Here is a 24,106-nt window from a genome sequence, read left to right as displayed (position 1 = left end):
AACTATTTTTCTTTACTACTCATGAAAATCCCTGTGTCTGATGGAGACATAAGGTAGTCTGGGCATCCTGAGACTGGAAAAGAGACATCCTCCGTTCCAACAGAACAAACAGTGTACATTCTCCAGTCTAGAACCCACAAGGGATCTTTCTCTAAGAAACACTAAAAAATAAAATAATCTCTATCCACAAATAGATTAATGGAGAAACAATCCCTTCAGGTTTTAGCAATTTCAAGTCCTTTCAAGATAGGAAGCTTTGGACCTCCTTAACCAGCCCTGGGGGAAAAGCCTTTAGCGCCCTCGGGCACCATCATCTAGATTTAATACAAATCAAACTGCACAGAGGCTTAAGTAAGTGTTAAATCCAGCAAGTAAAGGAAGCAATTTTTTTAAAAAAATACTGTTTCATAATAATTTTGACGAAAAAAAAAAGACTAAAAGAAAGATGGTGCCATTCCTAAGCATTTTTCATAATTAAGTATCCAGGACGCTTTTATTCTTGACACTCGTCTTAATTTAAAATATTAATCACTTCTTTCCCTGAAAGATCACAGAACAATACACTGCAGAAAAATAAATAACACCACACAGTTGCAAGGCAGGGCTCTTCGCCACGTTCCTTAGGAAGAAATTGAAGAATAAGTTGGAATCTTTGCCTTTATAATAGCCAGGCTTTCCTGTTGACAAAATAGGAATTGAAAAACAGGTTTGTACTGAAGTCGGTTTACGGGGGACCAAATTCCCTCTTCGCCTGAAAACAAATGTATTTCTAATTTGAAATGGTTTTGGACATCCCGGCCAGATCTGTTGTGGGACACGAACTGTGAACATAGAGATGGAATCCCGGCTTTAACTTAAAACTATTTCGGCTATAAGTTTAGAAGCATGAATCGAGAATAAACCAATGTTACCCCACATACAGATGGTCCTCGGGCAATGTCGGCACTCGGGACGGGAAGTTCGGTCGCTACGGATGCGTCCGTAAAGCGCGACATCACGTGATCTTGGCAGTGGCAACCCCAGCCCTCCCCACTGCCGTTATTAAGCGAGAAACGTACGTCATTAAACTAGCACCTCCTTGCAACTTCCTGCCAGCTTCCCACAACCAATGGGGAAGCTGCCAGGAAGTTACACATTGCAGGAAATTTGCAAGAAGGCAGGTATGGGGGGGCCCTCCCAAGGGGGAGGGAGGGAGGGGGTGTCGTGGGGGGGAAGGCACGAAAATACAGGTAAAATAAACTGAGGGGGAACTCAGCACTTACTTTTCCGCCGTATTGCTCCAGTTTTTGCAAAGCCTCTGTGGTTTGTTCTTTGAACTTCTTGCTCATCTGTCTCTTGGAAAGCTGGGGGGGTGAGGGGAGGGGCAAAATTAACAGGCAAACAGGACAGTGGGATTTTTAAATGGTCAGACACGGTGCAACTGCACAGCCTCTCTGCTTAGCCAAATGCCTCGTTCAATCTAGAAGGGATACTGTTCTTTTATGGGACAGTCAGCCAAACATAGCAGCAGTTTTGATTTTTAAACCACAGTTTCCGAAATAAATACACATGGATGGGTTTATAGATTATAACAGAGTATCAGAGTTGGAAGGGACCTTGGAGGTCTTCCAGTCCAACCCCCTGCTCAAGGCAGGAGACTTTAGACCATCCCTGGCAAATGGTTGTCCAGCCTCTTCTTGAAAACTTCCAGTGTTGGAGCATTGACAGCTTCTGGAGGCAGGCAGTTCCACTGATTAATTGTTCCCACCGTCAGGAAATTTCTCCTTAGTTCCAGGTTGCTTCTCTGCTTGATTAGTTTTCATCCGTTGCTTCTTGTCCTGCCTTCAGGTGTTTTGGAGAAGAGCTTGACACCCCCTATATATTATACTAACCCATAAACCATGGTTTGAAATCAGAGGTGCTTGGATTGACACGCTAAGCAAGACGAAAGAAATGAGGTTATGGCTGAAGTTGATGAGCAAATCCAGTTACTGCATCTTACATGGCCTGACCTGCAGCAGCTTCTTATTCCAATTTCCAAAGGAATTTTAATCTTTAACATACCACCTATTAACAGGGGCAATGAGTTAGTTACACAATGCTCTCCATTAATGGGATGGATTTTATAATACAGATCCTCACTTGCCACAAACCAGGAAAACTTAGAAGCAAGTTATAAGCAAACATTCTGATAAGCTGGGATTAAACATGGTTATACTCACACTAGAAAGCAGATGCTTCAGATGACCATTAAGCCAAAAGCCAACGACAGCACTCAACTGTACCAAGGCATTCAGTCCCCTCCTAAATACTTCATCGTCTGAATGGGCCTTTTTTAAATAGAAGAAACGGAATAAACACATATTCACTTGGTTTAAGAATCACTCGCCAAAAAGCAGAGCCATACAAGCCGCCTCCACCCCATTATCATCATCATCATCATGTGGGATCCAGAAAAGGTCCAGAACAAAATTGCAATGCTTTAATGTAATTGAAAATGCATTCATGGAATACTGTTAATGTGACGATTGTGTCATATAACAATCTTGCAGTTGCTGGTAATCTGGAGCGACTCCACTCGGGGGGCTGCGTTCCAGAATGCTGGGCACTTCACAAAGATCCGGGGGGACCCACACGAAGCGCCTTCCTCTTCTAAGTAAAAGCTTTTCAACTACACTAAGCAGCGTTGACCAGCCCATTCATTTTTAGGTTTGCCACGATGAAATCCGGAGAGAGAAAAATCAGAACACGAAACGCGTCCTCCCGCCCCATCGTGGCCAAGCAAAGGGGACCGTCTCCCTCTTCCCCGTGTTCATCAAAAGACTTGCCTTGCCCCCCCCCACCGCCTGTTGGGCACGAGCACGGGAGATTTAGGAAGGCGATGCCCGAAATCGGAAAGCCCCAAAGGCCGGGGCAACCCGTGACAGAGACCTACCAAAGCCCCTTTTAACACCGGGACCAGCCGAGGGAGCAACGGGAGGGTTTTCTGCGCGGCTCCTTCCACCAAGAGCAATTCTTTGAAGCCTTCCTGGGAGATGAACGTGTACGGGTGCCTCGTCTCTCTCAGCCCCTGCCGGAGTCACACAACACAGCGTTAACACACACGGCTCCCTTTTTGCCTCTGAAATTCGTAGAAGGAAAAAAGAGGGAAAGAAAAAAAAAACCTGCAAGAGCCACTGAGGCTATGCCGGAACAATCCAGAGATTTCTCCCATTTCAAATGCACGTTTGCCCCCTTCTGGGTCTATCCAGCTTTGCAACGTTCAACAAGGACATTCTTTACATTTATGCAGTAGGAGAAAGAAAAAGAAAGAAAGAAAGAAAGAAAGAAAGAAAGAAAGAAAGAAAGAAAGAAAGAAAGAAAGAAAGAAAGAAAGGAAGGAAGGAAGGAAAAAGAAAGGGAAAGAGAAAGAGAAAGAGAAAGAAAAAGAAAGAAAAACAAGGAAAAGGAAGGAAGGAAGAAGAAAGAAGAAAAAGAAAGAAAAGGAAGGAGAAAAGAAAGGAAGAAAGGAAGGAAGAAGAAAGAAAAGGAAGGAAGGGAAGAGAAAGAAAGAAGAGAAAGGAAGGAAGAAGAAAGAAGAAAGAAAGAAGAAAAAGAAAGAAAGAAAGAAAGAAAGTAAAGAAAGAAAGAAAGAAAGAAAGAAAGAAAGAAAGAAAGAAAGAAAGAAAGAAAGAAAGAACAAAGAAAGTCAAAGTTTGGGGATCAATTCATTTTTATTAGCCTTTACTACTACTACTACTACTACTACTACTACTACTACTACTAGAGAAATTCTCAATTTCTCCGCTCCCCCAAACCCCAACCCCAGGGCCGCCTCTAGCTAAACCACAGAAGAATGACAGGAAGAAAGCAGATCACTTCTTAGACCCGGTTCTTTCTTTCGTGCATAGGCATTTTTTTTTTGGACAAAACTGTCACTGGGCTTCCAGTGTCCTTCATAAAATTGTAACTTTGGTGTCGTTTTTTTTAAAAGGGTTAGGGTTGTAATACATGGTTTTTAAGAAAACTCCAGCTTCCCCTTGCCCTTGGAACAGAGTCAAGCAGAACATACAAATTGCAGGAATTCCCTTCCAAGCCTGGAAAGCTGATTTACCTCTGCTAAATGAATAAGAAGAGGGTCAAACGGAAGTGTTGCAGGGTGGCAGTCCCATTGCAGTTTGTGCCTTACAGAGCCATGGACCAATCTGGAACAAAGCGCTGGAGATGTAAATTACGGTTGCCAAGGTTGCCAAGAGACGACACTGACAGGGAAGGGAGGGAGGGAGGGAGGGAGGGAGGAGAGGAAAGAAGGAGAGGGAAGAAAGGAAGGAAGGGAGGGAGGGAGGGAGGGAAGGAAGGGAGGGAGGGAAGGAAGGGAGGGAGGAAGGAAGGGAGGGAGAAAGGGAGGGAGGGAGGAAGGAAGGAAGGAAGGAAGGGAGGGAGGGAGGGAGGAAGGAAGGGAGGGAGAAAGGGAGGGAGGGAGGGAGGGAGGGAGGGAAGGGAGGGAGGGAGAAAGGGAGGGAGGGAGGGACGACCTTCCCGTATTTTTCACTTAATTTCAAACTTTCTAAAATACCTTTTACAAAATTAGTACATTTATTTTAGCACAATCCTACAAATATATCCTGTTTCATGGGCTCTCAAACAATCCCATTAACATCCTGGCAACTGTTGAAACAGGACGGTCTCAAGCGTTAGACAGACGGCAGTGAATCTGCGGACTGAGGGGGCTTCGGTGGGAAGGCCTGCACGCCCGGCCCGGCCCGGCCCACCTGGCCCTTTCACCAACTCCACTCCGCACTCAAGTATTCAGCTTCACCCACTCAGCTTGGACGGACTGAGTGTTTAAGAAGACACCCAGGTGGACTAGAAAGTCCTGCCAACGGCAGAAAGCAGAAACCACCACTTTGGGGGGCAGTGGTAACAGATACTGTAAGCTTACTTCCCATAGCTATTTTCTGGTTCTAAGAGTTGTAAAAGTTTGTTCCCTATTTACGTAACAGTTCAGTCTGGTTTACCAACTGATTTTTTACCTTGACAACTTCAGCTCTTACAACTTCACAAATAGAAGGGTTATTATTTTTTATTTATTAAGTATGTTACTTTTTTAAAAAAAAACTTATAATCTTCTACCATTATCAATCAGGGAGAACAAAAGAACTACCCAACTTCTATTAAACGGAAACATTTTAAGGTGAAAACTCACGGTATAAGCAGAACTTCCTCACTATTTGGTTAACGGTATTGGAGATGCACATGCCTCTTTAATACCAGCACAAAAAGTACCGGTAATTTGCCTTTATTTTTTAAGTAAATTTAATCTTTCCAAGTAGAAATAAGAAATCAACTCATGTTACTACAAGGGCGTAAACTGATATTTGCAAGTTTGAAAGGAAGAATGGCAAATGCAATAAGTGAGTTTTATGGACTGAGGCAAAAATGCGACAACTGCTTTTTAAAACCACTCCGAAGCAGCCAGAGGAAATATTTGCAGCAATGAATTCAGACACCTGCAAAACTAATAAACGCTTTTGAAAAATGTTTTACTTCTGGAAAAATCTTGAAGCAATGTACATTCCCAGACACAAGTAAAATTATCTTTTCTTAGTCGTATTATTTTTGGATTATTGCTCTTTTAATCTGCGTGTAGTACAATTCAAAGCCCATCTCGTTCCCCGATAAGTATACGGGAGAGCGCATTCGCAAAAAGTGAAAAACACTTTAAAATGCTAATATGCGAATGAAGCAGTACTGATTTGATTCAACATTTAGGACTTCCGTAAATTTAATTTGCTCACCCAGGCCCCAGGTATTACCTGCAAGGGATGCCCCCTTTAGAATAAATGGCTGCAAAGGTGGAAGATACTCTTGACTTAACGCTGAACTAGAAGAAAAAGAAATAACTTGGGTCAGCATATTATTATTCTAACACAGATATACCCCAGCAAGACACGGCTTTAGTCTAGGTCCTACTGAAGGTGCTTTTGCAGTACTGCTCTCTTTTGTTGTTGTTGTTGTTAGTTGTGAAGTCGTGTCCGACCCATCACGACCCCATGGACAACGTTCCTCCAGGCCTTCCTGTCCTCTACCATCTCTTGGAGTCCATTTAAGCTCAGGCCTCCTGCTTCAGTGACTCCATCCAGCCACCTCCTTCTCTGTCGTCCCCTTCTTCTCTTGCCCTCAACCTTTCCCAGCATGAGGCTCTTCTCCAGTGAGTCCTTCCTTCTCATTAGGTGGCCAAAGGATTTGAGTTTCCGCTTCAGGATCTGGCCTTCTAAAGAGCAGTCAGGGTGGATCTCCTCTAGAACTGACTGATTTGATCGCCTTGCAGTCCAAGGGACTCGCAGGAGTCTTCTCCAGCACCGTAGTTCAAAGGCAGTAATCCATAAAGGGGACTGCTCTCTAGGTTATATTATTATAAAGGATGTATTATTATAAAAACATAAACGTATATTCAGAACGAAGATTTAAAACAGAAAGCGTGCACAGGCCAAACACTTCCAGCTGGCCAAAGATTATGTGACTTTTCTTCTTGACTTAAAGAACACGAAGAGGCAAAAGTGAGCCAGCTGGAGTTTACATTAATAAGAGAACACAAAAAGAAGGGGGGAAAGGAGCGACTCAAACCAGAGTTAACTTTTTGCTAACGCTGCTTAGAGCGAGGAACAGCACAGCCAGCTGCCACCCACCCACCCGTCCGTCCCAGGGTGGCTCTCTGCCTTCTGGGCGGTTTCTAACGTCACTAGAACTTGAACTCAGATCCAGGAAGCCTCCTTGCCTGCAAGGGACGGCGATTATCCATAAATTCAGCAAGTTCCTCCACTTTTCTCCCAGAAGGCAGGACTAAAAGATTTAAAAGAATCCTCAAATGAAAAGAGCATCTTCGCCCTTCAGTTACGGCATCGAAATGTGGTAAGAAGTTTGGGGGGAAAACTCAAGAGGGGAAAAAAGAAACCTAGAAAAAGAGAATACACAGGAGTGAAATTGCTGCTTCTCCGTAGGGAAAAGGCTCTGCTTTCAAGATAAGCCCTCGATCCTCCACAGAAAAGGACTCTTGAGTAAGTCAGTCGTTCCAGTGTCCTAATCAAGGAAGGGAATATCAGGGACTTCCCTAACAAAGGATGGCACAGAAGCTCATGCTGGCATTTTGCAAGAACCCCAAAATAATGTAAAATGGAAACCTGGACCGGGATCCGTCTCAACGACATTACTATGGAAACCTTATCTCTTAAGGTTGGCTGATGGAGAGAATAAAATATACAAGACAGCATAGGAAGAAGATGTTTTAGGACAAAATGGTGGGCTGAGTATTGCTCCTTATGAAATTAAGATTTAAAAAAAGGAAAGGGCAGTAAATGGGCACATATAAATAAAACACATTTTATATATTTTTAAAACACGTAAAAATAGGCACATTAGTTTTGAAAGCAAAATAAAGAAAGAGAATGAAAAATAATCTGTGCTATTAAGAGAAAAAAAGGAAAAAAAATACAATAAACTGGGAATCTTTCAGCCAAGATAAAAAGACCTGATAACGCCAAGGGATTTATTAAATCTCTAAGCTTCCTATAATGCACGTCTAAAAATCCTGCACACGTGAAATAGGAATTTTCTGTCTATTAGAGCGTTTATTTGGATATATTCAAAAGATCTGGAGACTGCTAAAAACATTACCATGTTTAATCACTATAAATCCAAGTCAGTTTAGAAAAGGTGGCTTTTCACAAAGGCCCTTCGGAGTCATTGTTGGGTTCCACTGTCGGAAAAACTAATCACTCTCTCTAATCCTAACGTCAGCTTTGGGGTGGGGGGAGGTCTCATGTCTTTCCGGGCCTGAGAAGGAGCCACACTAAGCTGATAGGAGGATCAGAAATCCTGCAACTTGCCCAAGCATTAGAGATGCTAGAAAAGCTTTCGAAAGGAATTACAGCCATCCAGGAAAGGACCAGAGAGGCTTTCTGAACAGCAGGTGCAAAGGCTGGACGCCACTCCAATTCTCAACCAGATCTGATGGCCAAGAAAAGAACTTTGTGGTTGTTGTCCCTGTGGTCAATTTCGGCAGAAGACATCAAATCTGCCATTAGAACTGGAACCTCCTTGAAAGCCCCTGCCGTGAAGTGAGACTTAGCAGGGACGGTCCCAAATTCAGAGGAGCAAATGAGAGAAGCAACCCGGCTTCCTGGAGCCAGGTAGCGTGGCAACTTGATGTGGTGGTGGTGGTGATGATGATCAGAATCAGAATAGAGCTGGAAGGGACCTTGGAGTTGCTCCAGTCCAGCTCAAGCAGGGGACCCCCTACCATTTCAGACTGTCCGGTCTTGTCTTAAAAACCTCCAGTGATGAAGCACCAACAACTTCTGAAGGCAAAATTGTTCCACTGGTCAATTGTCCTCACAGTTAAAAAAATTATCCTTAATTCCAGGTTGCTTCTCTCCTTGATCAGTTTCCATCCGTTGCTTCTTGACTTACCTTCGGGCACTTTGGAGAATAAGCTGACCCCCTCTTCTTTGGGGCAGCCCCTGAGATACTGGAAGACTGTTCTCATGTCACCCCTTGTCCTTTTTTTCTGTAGACTGGCCACACCCAAATCCTGCAACCGTTCTTCGTGTGTTTTAGCCTCCAGGCCTCTAATCATCTTCGTTGCTCTTCTCTGCACTTTTTCCAAAGTCTCAACACCTTTTTTTGTCATGTGGTGACCAAGACTGGATGCAGTATTGATGACGTTGTGCATCCACTTGTGTCTGACTCTACGGGCCAGGTCTCGCCAGATGTGCTTCTTTGAGTTGTTCTATGCTGGCTGAGGAATTCTGGGAGTTGGAAGTCCACAAGTCATAAAAGGGCCAAGTTTGAAGACCCCTGGCTTTGAGGGTGCCCTGCCAGCCTGTTCTGGGGTCAGGCAAGGGCATTTCCCAGTCTGAAGGTATTTCACTGTGTAATATTCAGGACACAAGACGCGGAAAACAAATGGGAGAGGCCACTCGATGTAGGCCACTCCTAACCCTTGAAAAGGGAAAATGGCGGAGGAGGAGAGCCCAGTCTTGGGGTGCCAATGAATAAACGCCACCCCTGCAACAAGACTGGGCTTTGTCAGCTGATGGGCCCTATCTAAAGCCTTTAAAAAGGATTATTCCTCAATCTGGACCTGCTGAGGCAATGAGGCTAAGACCAGCACACATGCACACACACACACACACACACAGACACCGTACATACCGGATCGATGGTTTTGGGATTAAGCCGGTCACTCGGCCGAGGCCGCAACTTCAAGGCCGAAGCCGGAGAGGCTGCAGGAGCTGAGCTGGTCTTCCTCTTCTGGGTCTCCCTTTTCTCTCTTGTTCCAGGGCACGCAGACGCCCCCTTCCCCACCTTGCCTGCCAAATACCAAGAAGAGAAGGTCCCGGGGTGGGGTGGGGAGAATCAGCCCCCGGATATATATATATATATATATATATATTTGGGGAACTTATTTTATCACTGGCTGGAAAAATGAGACAGAGTAAGAACTTAACCTTTATGACTAAGCAAAAATCAACCCAGATAACACATTGTTCATTAAGTACTAATGAATTGCAATGATAGAAAATAAAATACATATCTATCTATCTATCTATCTATCTATCTATCTATCTATCTATCTATCTATCTATCTATCTATCTAATCTATCTATCTATCTATCTATCTATCTATCTATCTATCTATCTATCTATCTATCTATCTATCTATCTATCTATCCCTATCTATCCATACCTATATATCTATATCTATCTAACCATTTATCTAATCTATTCAATCTATCACCTATCTCTCTGTCTGTCTATCCATCCATCCATCCATCATCTATGTATCCATCCATCCATCCATCCATCCCTCTATCCATCCATCCATCATCTATGTATCCATCCATCCATCCATCCATCCCTCTATCCATCCATCATCTACCTGCCTGCCTGCCTGCCTATAAGAGGAGGAGCGAAGAAGAGGCGGGTGAGTACCGGCTGCTGCTGCCTGGCTGCTGCCTTCGGCTTCCTGGGCCCGCTGCATCCCTTCCTGGGGGGCGGCCTAAGGGGGGGGCGGCCTCATTGCGCTGCACCCAGCAGGCGCCTGCAAAGGGGGGCAGAGGAGGCTCAGGCGCCTGGGCCTGGGGGAGGCGGGGCGGAGGGGACAGCCCAGGGCTGGGGGGGGCAGTTCATGGCTGCAGGGAGGGCGCTGGCACCGGCTCTGCTCTTCCCGCCTGGCTGCCCTCTGCTCCTCCTGGGGGGCAGCTCCCTCCATGGCCTCGGACACCGACACCAACAACAGCCCTGCCAGGGAGCACCCGCTCCGGGGGGAGGGGGCAGCTTGGGGATGCTCAAGGTCAGAGGGCAGGACCAGGGGACGGAGAGAGGATCCGCTTAAGGCTTGGATGGGGGACCACTAGGAGATCCCAGGCAGAAGTAAACGGGAGGGCTGGCTCGGGACTGGAGACAAGGGGGGGGGAAAAGCCCTGGGACGGATGGGGGTCCGGCAGGGAATTCTAGACAGGAGGCAATAGAGAGCCTGGGGCTGAGAAAAGGAATGGGGCGGATGAGTTTAAGGATGGGGGGCCACCAGGAGATCCCAGGGAGAAGGCAAAGCAGAACTGCTTTGGCCTTTTGGCTAAAAAAAAAAGATGACTTGGGCTTGGTCCATGGACAGGGGAGCACCAGGAGATCCCAGGCAGAAGGCAACAGGGAGGCCTCGATGCCTTCAGGAGATCATCCAGAGACGGCCTCCCCAGGGATGAATTTGGCCAGGGCAAAGATTAGGGGGGGCCACCAGGAGATCACAGGAGCCCCCCCATCACAACTACACATGACTGCTGTGACAGGACAGGCCGGGACGGGAGACCACCAGGAAATCCCAGGAGGCGGAACGGCCGGCCGGCCAAGCTCCTCCCCTGGGTTGCCTCTCCACCCCCCCCCCCCCCGCAAAGGGATTCGGGAAAAAGCCGTCTGCACGTGATCCGGGGCGGATAGGCCTGCCTGAAATACCGCGTCGGGGACGGCGGGCCGTCCGCTTCACGCCGGCGGGGGAAGCAGGGAGGAAAGCCCGTCGGTCGCGCCGCGCAAATCGAGGTAGGCCGCGGCGGCCCTGACGTTGCTATGAGAACGACGGGGCGGCGGAGAGGCCAAACGTCACCCGAACGCGCCCGCGCTTGGAACGCCGGCGCCCTCTAGAGGTCAATCGCAGCGGAGCGAAGAGGGGCTGGATCACCTTGGCAACCTGAAGACTTGTGGACTTCAGCTCCCAGAACTGAGGGATTCTGGGAGGTGAAGTCCACAAGTCTTAACATTGTCAAGCTTGCAGACCCCTGGACTAGAACAGCGTTTCCCAACCTTAGGAACTTGAAGATGCGTGGACTTCAACTCCCAGAATTCCCCAGCCAGCATAGCTGGCTGGGGAATTCTGGGAGTTGAAGTCCACGCATCTTCAAGTTCCTAAGGTTGGGAAACGCTGGACTAGAAGACCCCCGAGCTCTATTCGGATTGAGTAAAAAATGCATCTGCGAATAGAGTCAAACTCGGCGCGACTATTACAGTTCTGAGGTTCTGCAGCGAGAGCAGAGTCGAACTGGAGAGGCTGGCGGGGTTTTTGCTTTTCTTCCTTCTTGCTGAAACCAGGGGTGGTAAACATCTGGCCTCGACCACGACGTCTGCAGGGGCTGCTCTTTCGCACACCGGAGAAGAAACAAAGGCGGCGGCCCTTGCTCAGTTTTGCAGGTTGCCCACCGGAGGGAAGTGCCGCTCCGTAGTTCCCTTCTGCCATTCCAATGGGAAAGGAGAGTTCAAAACAATAATTGCAAACAGATTGGAAAGAATTGCAAATAAATACACAACGATTGCAAATAAGCACGGAAGAGTCTTGGTGGTCCACGTTCCTTTTACTCACTTATAGAAAGTGAGCAAGCACAGCTTCCTGTTTTATCAATATCAATCAATCAATCTCAGAACGGAGCTGGAAGGGACCTTGGAGGTCTTCTAGTCCAACCCCCTGCTATACAAAATTAAAAAAACAAAAAAAGTATTACTGTTGTTTTGTTTTTTTTAAAAAAAACCCTTTACACTTAATGCAACGGCTGTCATTTCCTCATGAAATGAATTCTTGCTTCTTACACAATATTCTTTGTTGGACCTACATGAAGGGGATTGCCTCACCTCCATCTTTGGGACCGGATGGATGCAACTGTGTGTTTTGAAAGAGAGACAAGGAAATAATAATAAAAATAGCCCCTCATTAATGTCTTTCTTGGGACCTGAAGACCCTTTGCTATCTTTGATCTAAAATGTGTCAGGCGCAGTAAAGGTATGGGCTGTAAACAGGAGAAGCTTCATGGATAATTGATTTAAAGCTTCTCTAGAAGGTGTAAGATCAAAGAGAGGCTTAATGTGTTTATAACTGCCCTGGAGAGCAGTCAACCAAGGCCTGGAAGGCGGCCGATCTTGGTCAATTAATGAACAGGAGTTGCTTTCTTCTCCAAGTCATTCTTTCTACAGAGAGACTTTTTCTTATAAAAGTATAGCGAAGTTGGGAATTGATGGCTTGAAGTTCAGCATTGTTGAAGATACTAAGTACATTTCAAATCACTTGCTGAGTTCACAGTAACACACATTGGACAACTATTTGTCTGAAATGGTATCAGGTCTCCTGCCTGAGCAGGGGGTTGGACTAGAAGACCTCCAGGGTCCCTTCCAACTCTGTTATTCCACACTAAGCTCTGGCTTGTTTCTCAGATGTAATTCAGGGGACAGACACAGCTGAGCCCCAAATTTCTGTTGCTACGTGAAACATCTGTTAAGTGAGTTTCGTTCATTCATTCCTCTCTTGCCACAGTTGATAAGCAAATTGCTGCAGTTGTTAAACTAGTAACACAATTGCTAAGTGGATCTGGCTTCCCCATTTGACTTGACTGGTCATAAAGTCACAAAAGGGGATCATATGACCCAGGGACACTGCGACCATCATACATACGATCCAGTTGCCAAGCCCAAGATGGATCAAGACCGCATATGGCAGTCCCATTCTCAAAAGGAACCTTGGGAGCCTCTTGGGAGGAAACATGCCGAAGAGGCCTTCATCCTGCACTGGATGATGGCTAAAAGGATGAATGAGGATGAGTCAAGCATCCAAATTTTGATCACGTGATCCTGGGGATGCTGCAGTGGTCGTAAGTGTGAAAAACGGTCATGTCACTTTTTTTCCAATGCTGTTGTAGTTTTCGATGGTCACTAAACGAATTTAACAACTTGTATAACCTTCCTCAATTGTGTAATTGTATCTTTCACTTGTTATATCATTGCCTTAGAATTCAGTCATACAGAATTATCCTGCCCCCCCCCCGCAGCAATAAGATTTATTTGATGGGACGCTTCAGATAATTGGTACCTTAACATTCCAATTCCGATCAATTTTTTTGCCTTGCCACTCGTGAGGAATGTTTGCGAACGTGAACTCTGCTTTTACAATAACCATCAAAAAGATCTCCTTTCTTCCCATTCTGTCCCCCCCCCCAAAGAATAAGATGATATGCTATTATTTTTTAACACATAAATAAGGACTACGAAATTAGGCGGAATTTATTTTCTCATAAAACTCCAGCGTGCCCGAGCAGGCAATTCAGTTCAGATGGAAAAGGAACAGAAAGCTGCAGTGTCATTTTCATGTTAGATTTAAAAAAGAGAGAGAGATCTAATCCTTCGGTTCTTCGTGCCATCAAATTGGCACTAAAGCAGAATTAGTCAAAAGTTTGTAGAACTAACGCAGGGCTTGGAAGGGATTGAATTCTCTCTGATATTTTGATATTCTTTGTCTTATTTATCCTTCATCCAGCTTCCCTTTTTTCTTTGCCTGCCCCCAGCCCTCCTTTTTCTTTTGTTCAATTCCATCCTTCGGATCATTCTGAATGCCTCTCCATTCCATCACCCACTGAATTCTCCAATATTTCTTAAGAACATGCTCTCCAGCTCAATATTAGCAGTAGCAATAGCACAAGCTCTTAGACTTATATACCGCTTTAGTGTGCTTTTTACAGCCCTCTCTAAGCGGTTTACAGAGTCAGCCTGTTGCCCCCAACAACCTGAGTCTTCATTTTGCCGACCTCGGAAGAACAGATAGAAGGCTGAGTCAACCTTGAACCGCTCAGGATCAAACTGCTGGCAGTGGGCAGAGTCAGCCTGCAATACTGTACTCTCGCCACCGCACCACCACAGCTCAATGTTAAAAAGAGCTAAGATATCTGGGACATTTCTTAGGAAGCTTAAAATGGGATGTTTTACCCCCAAGATCCTCAGACTTCAATCTCTTGTCCATGCGTCTTTCTGCCACCTTCTCCCTTATTCCTTTCTGAATGTCTATGGAGATTCTCCGTCATCCAGATCACGGTTGTCCCAAAGGTGCTTTTTCAAGAGGCAACTGGGCTTCCTTTGTTTTTCCTTGAAGACGTTTCGCTTCCCATCCAAGAAGCTTCTTCAGTTCTTCTTCAGCTTCTTTAGAACTGAAGAACCTTCTTGGATGAGAAGTGAAACGTCTTCAAGGAAAAACAAAGGAAGCCCAGTCAGAGCTGAAGAAGCTTGTTGGATTTGAAAGGTGCGGAATAGAAAGATAAATCCTTCCATTCCTCACCAATTTAGTCAGAACTGAGGAAGCTTCTTGGTTGAGAAGTGAAAGGAAAAACAAAGTAAGTTGTCTTCCTTGTCTTCAAGGAAAAACGAAGTAAGTCCTGTTGTCTCTGGAAAAAGCCACCTTTGAGGCAGTCCTTTCTGCTCTTCTTCTATCCGGCCTTCCCTCCCTCTGCTCCACCAGCCCCAGGGCAGAGTCGCGTCCCCCTCCCCACTTGGCAACTTTAAGAGTTGTAGACTTCAACATGCTGTGGCTGGGGAATTCTGGGAGCTGAAGTTGCCAAATTCGAGACACACTGTTTTATACGTTGTAGAAAAACTTAAGTATAATAGATTGCACTGTGCAGCTGTGCAACTGCAGTAACAACTGATTTTCGTACATTTGGTATTAGAATATAGCTTTTGCAGTTCTTTCCCAAGAGAAATTCCAGTTCATATTTGAAATGACCGTTTACCTGGCAAAGGCTGGTGACCAAGGACTTTAAACTCCTTTGAGAAATACAAGAAGTGGCACTGAGGTAAAGATCTGTTTAATTTACAAATATCAGTAAAGATACTGATACCGGTCCAAATTAGACAAAGCGACACCATATTACACATGTACAACTATCTTTTTCCTTGTATAAAAGAAATTAAGCCCCCTTTTTACAGGGTACCCCATGATTTACTAAAAAAAAGAACACAACCCACTATAAAGAATTATTACCAATTCTATGTTATACTTAGCAGCAACATGTTAACAAAGGAAAATATTTGGGCGTGTAAAGTAGTTTTAATAATGGGGGAAATGGTAATACAGCCTCTTTTATTCATTTTAAAGGTACGAAACTCCAAGGGAACATTAGTTTGAAAATATCTATCTTCTAGTGTCATTTTCAACACATAAATTTCATTTTCTGAAAAGTAACTTGGGGGGGGAATCACACCTATAACATCTGCCACCTATTGTAAAAACAATTTTCTTATATATTACAAAGACTTGAGAGTTGTCATCTTTCCTTGCTATAATGAAAATAATCAGATTGTTTGCAGCCTCAGGTCCTATGAGGGATACCAGCTGGTAGGTGTTACAGTAAAAAATATTAACCCAGACCAAATCTATTTATCCCGTGAGAATCTGCTATATTAGTCCTATTGCAAATATCCTGATTTTAAGGTTTTTTTTCTCTCTCTTTTTAAAAAAACTGAAAATACAAAAATATCAGGACAAATATAAATTAATATATATTAAAGCATTGGGAAAAAAGTAAAAAGATTGGCCTAGAATGTTAAGTACAGTGTACTTTGATACAATAAATATTTCTCAATAAACAGAATACTGTATAGAGCTGTTCAGAATTCATAGAAACAAAACTCCGTATTATATCTAATTTTCTCAACAATAATCTATTTTATCAATCTTATCATTTATATTACAAAAAAAATTAATACTGTAAGAGGGCGGGTAAATGCTTTCTTTTCTTCCTGTCTTTGTAACATGCTAACATTAAAAAAAATGCATTAGAAGATCTTAGGATAAATGGTGAATTAGCAAAAGCTCTCATTTTCTCAACTTTTTTTTTTCTTTACACTGTACAAAATGCATCGCTTTTTTTTCTCGTCTTCTTCAACTTGTAAAAATGAGTCTCTTCCGTCTGAGAGCGGGCTTCTCGGTCTCGGGAACAAAATAAAACCAAAGCAAAGTGAAGCAGGTCCCCAACTATAGTAGATAAAAGTAGATAAAAGAAAAGCTTTATATTCTCTCTTCCCCCCTGCCCGAATGCAAGGATCAAAGCGAAAGAGAACTGCGCAAAAGGCGTCTGAATCTTCAGGGTGTCTTGAAGAACGTCGAGTGTTAAAAGCCGTGAGCTTTTCGTATCCCGGTTGAAATTTTACCGGGGACTTTTTTTTTACATATACCTATTTCCTTCCTGGGAGTTTCAAGAAGTCCCTCTGAGCAACTTGACTTTGCTTTTCGTAGTTAAAGAAGCAGTTCTTTATTCTCGTAATAAAAATAAGCCTGTTCTGTATTTTACAATATATATCCGCTACGGAGCCTTGCTTTAGTCCAAGAAGCGGCTGATACAGGATTTTCCAAAGAGGAATCCGGGCAGGAAAAAGGGCCGGCTGCTTTTAAGGGAGGCACTGCTGGGTGCAGCCACACCTGACCACTTTTTCCACCTCGCCTACGAAGGAAGAGCCGTCGGTGCATTCAAAAAGATATTTCCTCTTTTTGCTTCTCAGAGGCCTGCAACACTGTCCGTTCTCACAGCTCCCTTGACACTCCAGCCTCAAAACCTTCTCCGTCGTTTGGCACGCGGCGTAACCTTGCTGCTTTTGGAAATAATCCCGGATTCGTTCCTCTCGGCAAGAGATTTCTGCAAAGGGAGAGAAGCGGGAGAGCTCCTGAACGGCTAGCGGTACGAGGGATGCTTAAGGGCGCATCTTGCTCAGAGCAGCCGCTCAAGATCCCTTCTGCTTTGTTTTTGTTTTGGCTTAGAAAACAAACAAGCAAGCCAAGAAAGAAAGAAAAAACAAAAGCCCAGGGGTTTTCCTCTAGAGCAGGGGTAGGCAACCTCGGCTCTTTTATGACTCGTGGACTTCAACTCCCAGAATTCCTGAGCCAGCTATGCTGGCTCAGGAATTCTGGGAGTTGAAGTCCACGAGTCATAAAAGAGCCAAGGTTGCCGACCCCTGCTCTAGAGGATTAAAGCTGACATGCACACCCAGAAAAAACCTTTCTTACACCCAAACTCAAAATGCACTTTCTATTATTAGGACCAGAAAACTGGAAACTTAAATCTTTTTCTTTATTACAAAAACACATATCCTCTCTTTTTAAGAGCCAGATGGATTCTCTGACTGTTCGGAAATGTTTGAGACAGCATGCAACTTCACTTCTTAGACCTAGAGTTAAATGCTATCCAATCTGTGATTTAGCAGAGGCTCCAGTCCCCTAGCTCCATAAGTTATTGAGGCGTAAAATCAGTTTAAGTGGGAGAGCTCCGTCCCCACGTCCTACTGGACTCCGACAGATGCCCAAAGCACAGAATAAATAAATACCAGCTCTAGAAATGGAAGGGACAGAGAGAGAGAGAGAGAGAGAGAGAGAGAGAGAAGACAGGAGGAGACACGGAAGGGAAGTGGGAAGCGGGGTAACGTCACCCTGTTTTTATCCGTCTCACCTGCATAATTCGCTGTGATAAATCAGTTGAAGATGAGAGGTCAAAAGTAGAATTTGGGATAAAGCTAGCAGCAGAATCATTGGTTTTGGCTTCACAGTTGCAGGAGGCAGAGAAACAATAAATACAGAAAGATACAGCAGGTATAAGGTGGCAGTTTAAATATAGCAAAAAGTTGCTTCTGAAGAAAGAGAAAAGTTTTTATAGCAAAATCGTGAAAAGGGGGAGGTAAGAAAAACCTTCCTGGTTTTATGCTATAAAATCAAAAAACAATTAAAAACATCCCTCTCTCTGTTAATAATAAAGCAAAGCTGAAAATGTACTAAAATTGTCGGTCAGGGATGGAGATAAAGAAGAAAATTTAAAAAAAAAATTGAAAAGAAAATTGGATCACGTGCATGCCGAACAGGATTTTTTAAAACAAAACAAAACAAAACTTATTTTGCTATTCAGATAAAATGAGGACTTTTTCCTTCTGATAGGAAAGGAAGTCCCAGCCATTCGGAGGCTCACCTTTATTGCAGCTCTCCCCAGCATATCCGCTGCGGCATTCGCAATATGGTTTTCCAAGGCCTGAAAGCCTGCATTGACCATGTTTGCATCGGAGGGGCTGGCAGGGGTTAAACACCTCCCCATCTTCATCACAGAGGACGCCTCCGTATCCCTGCAGGCATTTACAACTGTATGAAAATGCATTGATTGGCAAGCAGGTACCATGTACACATCTACAGGGGAGACAAGCCCAAGAGAATAACAATGAATTATTCATCCGACCTCAGGCTCAGCGACAATCAGCGTCTTGGGACTGGGCTCCGGAGGGAAAGGGCCCAGGGCTTTGCATTTTAGAACAGGTTTTCAAGAAAGAGGCTGGACAGCCATTTGCCTGAAATAGTCTAGGGTCTCCTGATCAAGCAGGGGGTTGGACTACAAGACCTCCAAGGTCCGTTCCCTTCCCTTCCCTTCCCTTCCCTTCTCTATTCTATTCTATTCTATTCTATTCTATTCTATTCTATTCTATTCTATTCTATTCTATTCTATTCTATTCTATTCTATTCTATTCTATTCTATTCCTTGATTCTATTCTATTCTATTCTATTCTATTCCTTGATTCTATTCTATTCTATTCCATTCTATTCTATTCTATTCTTCCATTCCCTATTCTATTCTATTCTATTCTATTCTATTCTATTCTATTCTATTCTATTCTATTCTATTCTATTCTATTCTATTCTATTCCTTGATTCTATTCTATTCTATTCCAATATTCCATTCTATTCTATTCTATTCTATTCTATTCTATTCTATTCTATTCTATTCTATTCCTTGATTCTATTCTATTCTATTCTATTCTATTCTATTCTATTCTATTCTATTCTATTCTATTCTATTCTATTCCTTGATTCTATTCTATTCTATTCTATTCTATTCTATTCTATTCTATTCCTTGATTCTATTCTATTCTATTCCAATATTCCATTCTATTCTATTCTATTCTATTCTATTCCTTGATTCTATTCTATTCTATTCTATTCTATTCTATTCTATTCCTTGATTCTATTCTATTCTATTCTATTCTATTCTATTCCTTGATTCTATTCTATTCTATTCTATTCTATTCTATTCTATTCTATTCTATTCCTTGATTCTATTCTATTCTATTCTATTCTATTCTATTCTATTCTATTCTATTCTATTCTATTCTACTTTAATTATCCTATTCTACTTTAATTATTCTATTCTATTCTATTCTATTCTATTCTATTCTATTCTATTCTATTCTATTCTATTCTATTCTATTCTATTCTATTCTATTCCTTGATTCTATTCTATTCTATTCTATTCTATTCCTTGATTCTATTCTATTCTATTCCATTCTATTCTATTCTATTCTTCCATTCCCTATTCTATTCTATTCTATTCTATTCTATTCTATTCTATTCTATTCTATTCTATTCTATTCCTTGATTCTATTCTATTCTATTCCAATATTCCATTCTATTCTATTTTATTCTATTCTATTCTATTCTATTCCTTGATTCTATTCTATTCTATTCTATTCTATTCTATTCTATTCCTTGATTCTATTCTATTCTATTCTATTCTATTCTATTCTATTCTATTCTATTCTATTCCTTGATTCTATTCTATTCTATTCCAATATTCCATTCTATTCTATTCTATTCTATTCTATTCCTTGATTCTATTCTATTCTATTCTATTCTATTCTATTCTATTCTATTCTATTCCTTGATTCTATTCTATTCTATTCTATTCTATTCTATTCCTTGATTCTATTCTATTCTATTCTATTCTATTCTATTCCTTGATTCTATTCTATTCCATTCCATTCCATTCCATTCCATTCTATTCTATTCTATTCTATTCTATTCTATTCTATTCTATTCTATTCTATTCTATTCTATTCTATTCTTCCATTCCCTATTCTATTCTATTCTATTCTATTCTATTCTATTCCTTGATTCTATTCTATTCTATTCTATTCTATTCTATTCTATTCTATTCTATTCTATTCTATTCTATTCTATTCTATTCTATTCTATTCTCTATTCCATTTTCTCTTCTCTTCTCTTCATCTTCCATTCCATTCCATTCCAATTATTATTTTATATTCTATTAACGTAGAATAATAAAGTTGGAAGGGACCTCGGGAGGTCTTCTAGTCCACCCCCCTACTTGAGCAGGAGACCTGCCTAGACCATTTCGGACAAATGGTTGTCCAGCCTCTTTTCGAAAGCCTTCAGTGACGGAGCATCCACAACCTCTGAAGGCAAGCTATTACAGTGGTGGATTGCTCTCATTGTTAGGAAAATTCTCCTTAGTTGTAAGTTGCCTCTATCTCAACTGCTGGTTACTTTCCATCCATTGTTTCTCCTCTTGCCTTTTGGTGCTTTGGAAAATAGTTTGACCTCCTCCTGTTTGTAGGAGCCCTTCAAATATTGGAACAGAGCTATGGATTGTAGTAAATCTCTAGGACAAAATAAACCAGCTTTGGAGCATCCAAGTGACAGGCAAGGAGGCCGAAGCGCCTGGGGAAAAGCCTCTGTAGATGTGTAATGGAAGACCTGTGACGGGATATCACAGATCGTAAGTTCTGCTTTTCTCAACAACCAACGTGGAACCCACAAGGATGACAACCACTGCGTTAGATCACTTGCATTCATATAAATACAGGTAGTCCTCTATTTACAACAGCTGTTCAGTTAGTAACGCGGTTGTTAAGTGAATCTGGGCTCCCCATTGACTTTGCTTGTCAGAAGGTCGCAAAAGGGGATCACGTGACCCCGGGACGTTGCGACCGTCATAAATATGAATCGGGTGCCAAGTGTCCAAATGTTGATCCCGTGACTGTGGGGGATGCTGCAACGGTCGTTAAGTGTGAAAAACAGCCTATGTCACTTTCTTCAGTGCTGTTGTAACTTGTGAATGGTCACTAAGTGAACAGTTGTAAGTGGCAGACTACCCGATAAAGCTTCTCTCCCGGGCCAAAGTCTCCCTCCATTAAAAATGGTATTGAACCAGGACTCACTTGTTCCCCAGGCAAGGACTGCCGGATTGCTGGTCACAAAGCGAGCCGGCCCATCCCTCCTCGCACTGGCAGGTGAAGCCGGACTGACCCGTCGCCTGGCAAGTGCCATGAGCGCAGACCTTCTTCAGACACGGCTCGCAGCCGGGGAGAATCCCAACTTGCAACGGGACGTTCCTAAAGTCCTGCAGCTCACTGTTGATGAAGAGATTTCGGAGGCAGCCGTGGAAACTGGTGGCGTTTTGGCCTGGAGGCTGGGGCACCGCGGCCACGTTTCTCTTCACCGGCAAGCCTGCAGATGGAGGAGATTCAGGAGGTGGAAGGAAGAAAAGCATCTGGCAGGAACGGCTCACCTGGAACAAGCCACTCGCTGCAGAAAGACTTAATATTACTTCATTTTGTTTACAGGAATGGAAGGGAATGGAATGGAAGAGAATAGAACAGAACAGAAATATGGAAAGAATGGAATGGAATAGGAGAGGAAAGGAGAGCAGAAGAGAAGAGAAATATGGAAAGAATGGAATGGAATGGAATGGAATAGAATGGAATAGAATAGAATAGAATAGAATAGAATAGAATAGAATGGAATAGAATGGAATGGAATGGAATAGAACAGAACAGAACAGAACAGAACAGAACAGAACAGAACGGACCTTGGAGGACTTCTAGTCCAACCCCTTGCTCAGGCAGGAAGCCCTATACCATTTCAGACAAATGGTGGTCCAGTCTCTTCTCAAAACTCTCCAGTGATGGATCACCCATAAGTTTTCCTTTCTACTGATTAATTGTTCCACTGATTACTATCTATCAGGAAATTCCTCCTTAGTTCCAGGTTGCTTCTCTCCTTGATTAGTTTCCATCTGTTGCTTCTTGGTCCTGCCTCCTTCTGGTGCTTTGGAAAAGAGGTTGACCCACCCCACCGCTTCTTTGTGGCATCCTCTCAAATACTGGAAGACTGCTATCATGTCACCCCTGGTGTTTCTCTTCATTAATCTAGACATACCCAAATCCTGCAACCGTTCTTCGTGTGTTTTAGCCTCCACACATCTGATCCTCTTTGTTGCTCTTCTCTGCACCCTTTCCAGAGTCTCAACATCTTTTTTACATTGTGGTGACCAAAACTGGATGCAGTATTCCAGGTGTGGCCTTACCAAGGCATTGCAAAGTGGTATTAACAGTTCACGTGATCTGGATTTTGTTCCTCTGTTATTTAATGCAGATGTTACCCAGGTCACCTCGTGGCCAGTCTAGGCGGCTGGCTCTCAATTTTCAACATAAACATTCAGACCACCATTTGCTCCCACCCTTCCCACTGAGCCTCTTATAAAGCATTCCTGATTTCCTTATAGGATTTTTACAGAACTGGATGGATAAGGCTGGAGAAACGTAATGATGATATATCACTTCACAGGATATTGACCATTTGTTTGGCCTCCGGTGGCTGAGTTTGACCACTCCACGGTAAACCCATAAAAGCCATATTGACAAGGCAAAATATATATATATATATATTGAGGGTTTTGTTTAGTTAATTTTTATTTAAAGAAATTAACTAAATGCAAAAAGAAAGCAGAAACACGCAAAATTATAAAAAAAGGGAAACTAAGATAGGAACAAGAAAAAAAAATCCAGATGTATATTTAATAGGCTCCACTCTTAATATAGTGCAAGGTGTAGCAAATAATTCCATCCACCACCACCCCAAATTTTTTTTTAAAAAAATCTAAGTCTGAGCTTAGAAAGGCTTAGCTGTTGAGCTAAGCCAGGGTAGGCAACCTTGGCTCTTTTATGACTTGTGGACTTCAACTCCCAGAATTCCTGAGCCAGCACAGGAAGTCATAAAAGAGCCAAGGTTGCCTACCCCTGAGCTAAGCCTTGGTTCTTTTAAAAAGTGAGAATGGAGGGTCTTCTTCACTTTCGCCCAACTGCGTTTTCCAAGGCACCGGACCCTCTTTTTGCATCTCTGGGGCAGGAAGAACTCACCTCCAACATAAAGCGGAGAGTCGAAGTTCAAAGTGGATTGCTTAGACAGGTTGGTGATGGTTTTGGGGTTTCCTCCATCGATGGATAGCGACAGAATCTGGTCCATAACTAGTAACTCCACCATGTGGAATTTCCCATCATTGATGGTCTCAACACTGGAAGGGGAAAGTGTTTAGTTTCATAAATATTGGTCACTGCAAAAAGAATTTAAAAATTTCTTAACAAAATACAAAATTGGCTCACCATGCTTAATTTGGGGGGCTTTTTAAAATAATAATAATAATAATAACTTTGCAACTTAACCTACAGGCTTCTTAGTAGCCTCCCTTGCGATAATACGCAACTTCCTGCCAAAGAGGAAGAGATGCTAGAAATAATAATAATAATAATAATAATAATAATAATAATAATAATAATAATAATAAGAAGAAGAAGAAGAAGAAGAAGAAGAAGAAGAAGAAGAAGAAGAAGAAGAAGAAGAAGAAGAAGAAGAAGAAGAAGAAGAAGAAGAAGAAGTAGAAGTTGGAAGGGACCTTGGAGGTCATCTAGTCCAACTCCCTGCTAAGGCAGGAAACCCTATACCATTTCAGACAAATGGCTTTCCAGTCTCTTCTTAAAAACTTCCAGTGTTGGAGCATTCACCACTTCTGGAGGCATATTTGTGGCCTCAGCCCTTCGAGAGAAGATTAAAACCAGAGGATAATTCACTGGAAGGAACCACATGTTCAGTTACCCAAATTTACTGGGAAATTAAGAATTCAGGCGATATTCTGCTGGGTCAAGAAACATGGAATCAAGATAGTAATAACAAGGCTTGGGTTAGTTG

At 42.9% G+C, this 24,106-nt stretch overlaps 2 protein-coding genes across 3 annotated transcripts in view; both read right to left on the bottom strand.

The window, feature by feature from the left end:
* Positions 1–449: 449 nt before the first annotated feature.
* On the bottom strand, positions 450–11,067 carry PACRGL (parkin coregulated like). Its single transcript, XM_083366852.1, has 9 exons — positions 10,969–11,067; positions 9,952–10,060; positions 9,172–9,329; positions 5,775–5,842; positions 4,073–4,163; positions 2,915–3,049; positions 2,202–2,309; positions 1,263–1,343; positions 450–677 (listed from the first exon to the last, which is right to left on the bottom strand). The coding sequence occupies exons 2-9, from the start codon at positions 9,998–10,000 to the stop codon at positions 621–623; spliced, it is 747 nt and encodes a 248-aa protein (XP_083222978.1). The 5' UTR covers positions 10,001–10,060; positions 10,969–11,067; the 3' UTR covers positions 450–620.
* Positions 11,068–15,119: 4,052 nt separating this feature from the next.
* The window catches only part of SLIT2 (slit guidance ligand 2), a 180,734-nt gene continuing 171,747 nt past the window's right edge, over positions 15,120–24,106 (bottom strand). For both annotated transcript variants that reach the window (XM_083367610.1, XM_083367611.1), the window contains 4 exons: positions 23,281–23,435; positions 21,301–21,589; positions 18,267–18,478; positions 15,120–16,949 (listed from right to left, as the gene is read on the bottom strand). In XM_083367610.1, the coding sequence (XP_083223736.1) occupies positions 16,705–16,949; positions 18,267–18,478; positions 21,301–21,589; positions 23,281–23,435 (901 nt within the window). In that variant the 3' untranslated portion in view covers positions 15,120–16,704. The remainder of the gene's footprint in view (positions 16,950–18,266; positions 18,479–21,300; positions 21,590–23,280; positions 23,436–24,106) is intronic.

This window comes from Vipera ursinii (assembly GCF_947247035.1).
Source record: "Vipera ursinii genome assembly, chromosome: 7".
Lineage (NCBI taxonomy): Eukaryota > Metazoa > Chordata > Lepidosauria > Squamata > Viperidae > Vipera > Vipera ursinii.
Note: the sequence above shows the minus strand (reverse complement) of the source record. Positions and strands in the feature narration are given on the sequence as shown.